This window comes from Gopherus evgoodei, unplaced genomic scaffold (assembly GCF_007399415.2).
Source record: "Gopherus evgoodei ecotype Sinaloan lineage unplaced genomic scaffold, rGopEvg1_v1.p scaffold_31_arrow_ctg1, whole genome shotgun sequence".
In the NCBI taxonomy this organism is placed as follows: Eukaryota; Metazoa; Chordata; order Testudines; family Testudinidae; genus Gopherus; species Gopherus evgoodei.
This window is the reverse complement of record NW_022059983.1, coordinates 1,034,202-1,042,257: the sequence shown is the minus strand read 5'-3', so window position 1 is coordinate 1,042,257 and position 8,056 is coordinate 1,034,202. Positions and strand designations below refer to the sequence as shown.

The 8,056-nt window shown below is 41.2% G+C and overlaps 1 protein-coding gene across 1 annotated transcript; it reads left to right on the top strand.

Annotated features, from left to right (window-relative positions):
* Positions 1-1,830: 1,830 nt before the first annotated feature.
* LOC115640581 (interferon tau-2-like) lies at positions 1,831-8,052 on the top strand (the record flags this gene model as incomplete). Its single annotated transcript, XM_030543454.1, has 3 exons — positions 1,831-1,843; positions 2,138-2,181; positions 7,384-8,052. Coding segments are annotated over exons 1-3 (726 nt in total), but the record flags the coding sequence as incomplete, so codon positions are not given.
* Positions 8,053-8,056: the final 4 nt, after the last annotated feature.

Sequence of the window (8,056 nt, the reverse complement as noted above, 5' to 3'; positions counted from 1 at the left end):
CTTTAGCCCATTCCTTCCAGGGTCAGCTATCCAAACTAAAGATCAAAACTATCTAACAGAAATAAAAAGCTTCCACCCTCTCCACAGCTCTTCTTCAGCAAGGTCACATTCAGCCTGTAGCCCCCTTGCTGGGCTCAGCTTCCCTTCTACACCACTTCCTTGGGGCTGGTAGAGGAATCCAGTCCCAACCTCAATTCTGGGTTACAGCCCAGGGCCCTGTACTGCACAGCCACATCAAATCCTCTACCCATATTGCAGTTTTCCCTATGCTATTTCCTTCCTTCCTTCCTTCCTCACCTCTTTCCTTCCCTTCTGGGTCTCCAAATCTGTTCCCTGATTATCCCAGGTGCCTCTTTGCTCATTCAAAACCCTGCAGGCATCTTCTGACTCCCAGCATTTTCTTTCCTCCAGCCCTTCCTCAGCTGGGCCCACTCAGCAGTTAAACCTGAAATCACCTAATTTCTCTCAGGTGGGCCCATTCTCTAATCAGGGCTGGTTTAGTCAGGGGCTCTCTATTATCATCTCTGAGCTCTGGATGATCTCTGAGTGTTGATCTCTCTCTCTCTCTCCACTCTCTCCATATATATATATGAATTTTATTGTCAGGCTCTGGCTCTCTTACACTAATCACTGTAACTGACTTCTACTCTGGCTTATCTGGATTCTTCTAATGATATTGGGCCAGCCAACAGTGCCATGCTGCATTCCATGAGCTGAGGATCTGGCCCATTATTCTCATGTTGGGCCAGACTCTGCCACCCTTATGTTGACTAGTACAATACCCCACAAGCAACCCCCATTGAAATCAGAGTTAGGAGAGTGAGGTATTACTCAGTGTGAGTGGGGGGGCAGAATCTTGCCTATTATTTCTAACTATTCTTTCTACACATAGCAATGTAAATTAAAGGCTGTTTTCTAAATACTACACTTTTACAAGTAGATTTTCTCCCTGCCTAATGCAGCTGCCATCTTGTCCTTAAGATACAGCATGTTACAGTCACTGTGTTTTCTCTGTCATGGAAAATTTCTATTTGTTCAATCTCTGGGCCCAATTCTGAGACGTGCTGAGCACCCACTAGTTCAGTGGGAGATCAGGGTGCTCAGGACCTTGCAGGAAGCAGTTAGTGCCTCTCAGGGTTAAGCCCTTTCTTTGATGTTTTTCCTTGACCTGAATGAAAACAAATCTAGACTGAAGAGTATGTTTTACTCTGTGAGTATGAGCATGAAAAACATCGTTCCTGTGACTTAGAATCACCTTTGTCATACCCTGTGGTGGTTCGTTACCTTATGTAAGTTTTTGTGTTTAGGTAACAACTATAGCACCTCTGCCTTGTCTATTTATGTCCTTCTGCTTGTACATCAGTCTGTGTTGTGTCCTGTCTGTCATATCAGTGCACTTCCATTTTCTCATACATTATACAAAGAAGTATCTGACAGATGTTCAAGGAGCAGATTTACACCATACAGATTTATACGTAGGGAGACTCGATGCATTCTGATTCACATATTTAGCATATCTTTTTGAAAATCATAACGTTTCAACATAGAAGATAGTTTAACATTTCATTATTTTGCAAATGTCAGTTGCATACATGCTGTAAATATCTGTGCATTTGACCATCACCAGCATGAATACACAGTCAAGTATTTGAAAACAATCACCTTGCTAGGTATAAAATTGTTCTTTTGTGTAAGGAGTTGTGTTGAAGGATTGCCATGTTGTCAGACATTCAGATGAATATAGGCCAAGATGACCTTGTCTTTTAGCCAAAAAGTTCCCCAAGGTTGGAAAGTCCCTCGAGGGAAATTAGGATTAAAGGGGTTTATTTGATGGCCCTTACATGTTATCTAGCACAGTTTTGGTCTAACAGGGAGATGAAGCTGTCCATAAAAGGAAAAGTACAGGCAAGCTTGACACAGACCAAGAGAGAGGAAAAAGAGAAGAAATGATGTGGGAAATAGGCCATGAATTTTGTTGTGGTGCCATAATAGTTAGATGAACAATAGGCGTAAGGGAAATATAGAAGATAATTATTTAGACCTAGTTTGAAGATCTGTTATTTTCTAAAAGGTATTTATGGACTAGACAGCCCAACAGCGTTTGGCATTTTAGAAAATCTCTAGCTTTGTGAAACAGTTTTTATGATGGTGGCAGTGTTACCTGGGGTTCTTTCAACCCAAAGCTCTTGGTAACTTTTACTCTCTGCGAGGTGGTGTCAGAAAATAAATCTGGGGAGACACGGCCGTCTGACCGATAGATGGCTGGCAGAACCAGGACTACACAAGAGTGCTTTCACTTAAAGCTAAGCGGCAGCCTGTCTGCCGCTGGGGAATGCAAGATACATCCAGAGGGAGAGTCCCATCCTGAAGAGTCCCACTACTTCAAACTTTTCCCCTTATTTTAGACATTAGTAACACAATGACATGTCCCTTAAAGAAAATTTGTTAAACAAGCAGTTTCAGTGGTCAAGAAAGAGGTTTTCTTCTGATTGTTGATTAACCAGGTGTGGGTTTTTCCCAGAGTTTGCAGCCTTGAGGTCCTAATAGATATTCCTGAGGGCACATCCTACTCTTCTAAAATGCATGTATCAGCAACTTCAACCCAATTCTTATCAAGAAGGACACAGGGTCAAGCTGCCCTTTCTGTGGCACCCAAATCTCCCTTCCCTCCTGCCTTGGTCAAGCTAAGGCTGTTCCATGGCTACTTTATGGCCTGCTGACTTGGCTGCTCTTAGCAATAAGCAATAGTGGTTTAAGGCACTTTACTGATTCTGAAATCTGAAATCTCCCCGTGCAGCAGGACAAAAAACATTACAGTGTCAAGTGGAATGGCGAAAACATCCTCCCCAAAACCAAAACGGTGGAACAGTAAACTGGGTGCCTTGTATAAATATATAGCGATAAACATGAAGAAAAAAGACACTAAAAATTGTGAAAAAAAACCACCACAAGAAAAATATGTATTTCACTTTCTGTGTTTTTTGACAGGTGGGATATGAATTTCCTCCACGGTTAAGAATCAAAAGCAGATCCAAAAATCAGTAGGTGTGCTTCTTCCAGGTCCAGTTATAAAGTAGCCAAAATCTCATGAGCAGGTCTAAAAATGGGATTTTTTTTTAATGAAAAGAGTTGGTGCCACCTCTGGCCTTGCTGACTTTCTTGGTTTCCTGTAGATGCCAACAGACTAGGCAACAACAGTCTATTTGGATGATCTACATCTGCTTTTTCTATCCTATGCTTTTTCCCAGTTTAGTCATTACTGATGGGCAGTTTACATAAAGCCTCTGAAGACAGTATGTAAAAGTGAAGAGTTAAAATGGCCTGCTTGAAGAGAGGTTACATCAAGTTGCTTCTATGCTTTGGCTGGGCCAATGTTTTTCTTGCCTATTCTGTCAAAGTAAAGTGTCTACATTTTATATGCTAACCTCTAGTGTTTTCATTAGAGCAATTTTCCCCCCTCAGCAGGTCATCCAAGTTTGGGAAATAAAGAAAAACCATGATGCTACTTGTTTGTATTATAGTGTAATATACCACCATTTTCAATCTTGTGTGGCACATTATCAAATGCAATAAAGTATGGGATCCTGTCTGGGTTAGCCTCACTCCATATCGGTTTTGCAGTTTTGACAACAAACTGATTTGCCTTGGTACTTCAGAACAGTTAGCGTGCACTCTGCTTGATCTTTGCTTTAGAATTAGGCAAGGAAAAGTGGTCAGACAAAAGGATAAAATAAGATGGCATGGATATGGAATTGACAATTTTGCCATTAGTCAAACATGCAGCATTTTTAGTTCATGGCCATGCACATACATTATGCCCTGTGCAGAAGATGACAACTAGGTATTAGCAACTTGGAATGCATTAGCTGGTGCGTAGCTTTGCCCCCTTGTTTGTGAACAACATTTCCTTGGGCAATGTAGTAGTGTGGGGCATCTGGACTGCACTGTTTAACATTCTCTTGAGCACTAGATAGATACCCTGTACTTGGGGAAAGGATCACCACACCTTATTCTGGCCCTGTATCTGCCTAGTCCTGAGAACTCCCAAGTTATTGCTTTGTTAGGTGGAGCACTTGGTTTCCATTGCTATTAGTCATTAAACTACCCTAATTATCCAAGGATCCAGGATTGTTCATTCTAATCCAATGTGTTCAAATACATTTGAAAAATTTGGTAAAAGGTTGTAAATAAGGATTAAAAACAAATCAACACTTGAGCTTTTTTTCTTAAGCTTGAGAACATGCTATACATTGTACATCTTAAGTTCATCTACTGCTGCTTATCTACCACATGTCATCACTGCTTATGACATTAGAAACAACTTGCTATGGAAGTTATTAGGTCAGAGAAAGGGGAAGATTATGGTATGCAAATATCCTTAGCAAGAAAATGAGGCAAGAAATACAGAATACATGGGGCCAAATGGTGCCACCTCTCAACAAATAACAAATAAAAAAACTTGCTTTGGGTGGAATATTTAACCCCTTAGCCTGCTGGGTTGGCATGGAATAGCTGCACTGGTGCTCTTGTGGTACAGACAAATGGGGTTCCTATACACCTCATACGTTGGTTGTCACCTACTGCAGCACAGACCTGTCTAGTGGCTACACCCGCAGCCCTCCATTCTGTTGCAGAGAAAGGCATGACAGAGTCCAAGAGGCATAGAGACTTCCCAGCACACACCCTGCTTTCAGCACAGTACAGCTATTCTGCTTATATTCTGCTTTCATTTATAAACAGAGGGTAGGGCAGCGTGTGTGACTTAATGTAGTGGTTAATTAGTTTCTAAAATGTTTGGGAGGTTTTCTACTCTAGGAGGTGCCAGCTTTCATTCTTTTACACAGCAAAACTGAGCAAAATTGAAAAACATGTCATCTGAACTTGTGGGGTCTTGCCCAAGAAAAGCAAGTATGTCTTAGACCACTTCACCTATTTACATAGTAGACACAGTCTCCCTTTGTACAGCTTATAGCATATCTAGGGTATCTTATATCCTGAGATGCAGGACTGAAGGACATAGGCCTGGGAAAGACTTCTGTAACCACATTTTCAGTGTGTATATTTTCCTCACATAATGTGCCTGAACTGTTTTAAGCATTTTGCTCAATTTTACATAAGGTGGTTACATCTTTACAAAAGGAAATATGATCTTAAGTATAATGTACATGTACAATGTAGCATGTGCAATATAAAGTGATGCTTCATGGCCAATGCAATGTTATAACAAATATATGCATATGGGACTCAGTTATGGCTCTAAGAGTGGGAGGGGAGCTGCACTGCCTGAGTGGTGGAGGTACAGAATGTCACACCATGAAAATATTCCATTTCTTCTGGGAGGATTAGACCCTCAATAGCTGAACACATCTTTATGAAACTGTCGGTCAGAGGCAGCAGTGGCCCTGGCCTTGCGGCCAAGCAAGTCAGTACATAGAGCTTTCCTCTGAGTGTCTTCTTAGGGAAAGGACCAGAATATCCACGGCTACATTCTGAAATGGAAGCTCAATTACGGGGAGTGGGTAGAGTGGGGCCTTGATCTGGTCATACTGTACCTGGGAGCCATACAAACTCTTCTTCAACGTCTAACTTCTTCATTACCCCTACAGTGCAGAGGAGAACCTCCTGACAATCATTCCATCACATTGTTTTTAAGCTGTGCTACGTAGAAGAACCTTTTAATGTTCTTAAGAGCTATGTGATGTTATCCATCATCTATGACTTTAGGTCTTCCTGTGGGAAAGCCAACCACAGGTAGATAAAAAGGGAGGAAAACACAACTAATACATCCCCACTTAAGCTCACCCTTATCATCTCACTAGCAGGCAGGAGGAAACAGTTTGCCCCACTTTCATCATAGAAATAAATGATGTGATGGCTTCTGCACAGAACACAAAATCTTTCCACACGGAGCACCCAAGTGGCTGCATCACTTCTAGGGCCTAGTCAGACCTGCCTTCCAGTCCCTGTCAGTGTGGTTCCATTACAGCCACCTTGCCAGGGCTGCCCCAGGCTTGAACAACGGGTGCCGGGGGTGGAAAGCTTCAAGTAATAAGAGTGACAAAAAGAATGGTCTCATTCATATACTGCATTTGCTTTCAGTACCCCGCAACATCTTCCCCTGGTATTTCACCCTGGTGTGGAATACAGATGCCCAACACCCCTGGAAAGTCATGGGAGAATGGGGAGCATAACCCAGGACAATCTGGTGGCTCTGGTAAGTCTATTTTCTCTGCTTTGCAGAGTGTCTTTCAAAAATTTGAAGCTAAAATCTCAAGTTTCTTATAAAAGTGCAGGAAGACTTGGGAAACTCTAACCAAATTAGTATGCACAAAAATGTTTTCATGGATTTTTCATGTGATTTTTCTTATTTAATTTCAGTGTTTTCTTCTAGAATTAGAACACATTTCCCTGCCATGATGGAAACTCCAGCACAAAAGTCTGTGCTAGGGCTTGAGAACCAGACAATGAAATGTGACCACAGGAAGTGAAGAGAATTAAATAAACTAGAAGAATGTTCCTGCCCAAACTGAGGAGAAGGCAAATGTTAAAAGAGAAGGAACCAGCAAAAATGGTGAACACTGAATTTTATTTTATTTTTTAATTATTTGAATTCTTTCATCCCAGGGACACAATTGGTAAAAAATACATAATGGGACTTCTCTGCATAACCTCCTTCTGACCACATTATAAATCATAGTCATCCATGTGGGTACCTCTCTAGCATGTTACTATACTAATTGCTCATCCTGTTTTATAAATTAGTCTCAATTTTTCACTATTGTCACTATTGGAGTGATCAACAGGACATGATATTCACACTTTCCAACTGCAACTATTCATCAGCTACAGTATGTATATAAAGACCTGGAAATAAACAATGAGTTAAGGTTTCATTTTCTCAGAGCATTCTAGCTCCTGTGGTTTCACAGAAGGAAAATACCGATGGTTTGTGCTGTCTACATTTTAAATGTGCCTTCTAAATTGGAAGAAATGGTTAAAGTTGAGATTTGCCAATATTTCTGGCAGGACTAACTCTTTCCTCCCATATTTACTTCCTCCATGTCTAGCAACCTTTAAATATTCCTAAACTATTTCTGTCTCTTAAATGAAGGAGTTTATGAATAGGAAGTGTACTGGCTGATGACTTTGAGGTCTTTTCCGTACCATTTTGGAATTGTGGATGATCTTCTTATATTATAAAAATTAATGTATGATAAAAAGGCTGTATGTGTGTGGATCCAGCATGAGTTAGCAGGGTTGTGTACTGTCATGGGTGGTCACTTTCACAAAAAAGGAGGAGGAAACGTAGTAAAAACTAGAAAACAGCAAGAAAAACAGAAAGAAAAACTCTGAAACCTCCAAGAAGGAAATTGTTGTAAACAGAAAATGATCAAAGAAACATTCTCCAACCAAATACTTAAATTCAGAGACATGAAGGAAAGACACAACGATCTACATAGGAGCCTCAACAAACTCCAGGCTCAAGGTTCCACACAAAGAAAAGGACTGTATAGACATCATCACGACCTCCAGGTGTTTGCTACATGTTGCCTCACACTGCTCTTCTCCATTGAAATCTCATCTCAGCTCTGTACCATGCTTCACTTCCAGCAGAACAAAGTGAACAAAGAGAGCTTGGAGCTTCTGAAGAAAATGAGCGGAATTTTCCCCTCACAATGCATATGGGAAAGGACAGCTTTCAAACCCACCCAGGAAGTTTCCCAACTCCCACTGTTCCAGAAGGATAATGCCAAGATGGCAATGCAAGAGATCCTCCAAGAGATCTTCAACATCTTTAGCAAAAACCTCACCCAAAGTACCTGGGATGGGATTTCTATAGTCAGGTTCCAAAATAGACTTTACCAGCAAATTCAGCAGCTGGAGGCGTGTTTGAAAGCACAGATGGAGAAGGACTTAACCAACCCAGAAAGTGAGGACCTCCAGCACACCAGTTGGAGAGTGAAACAATACTTTCAGGGGATAGATGCTTTCCTGAAAGAAAAGCAATACAGCCTGTGTGCCTGGGAGATCATTCGCGTGGAATACCCAGATGTTT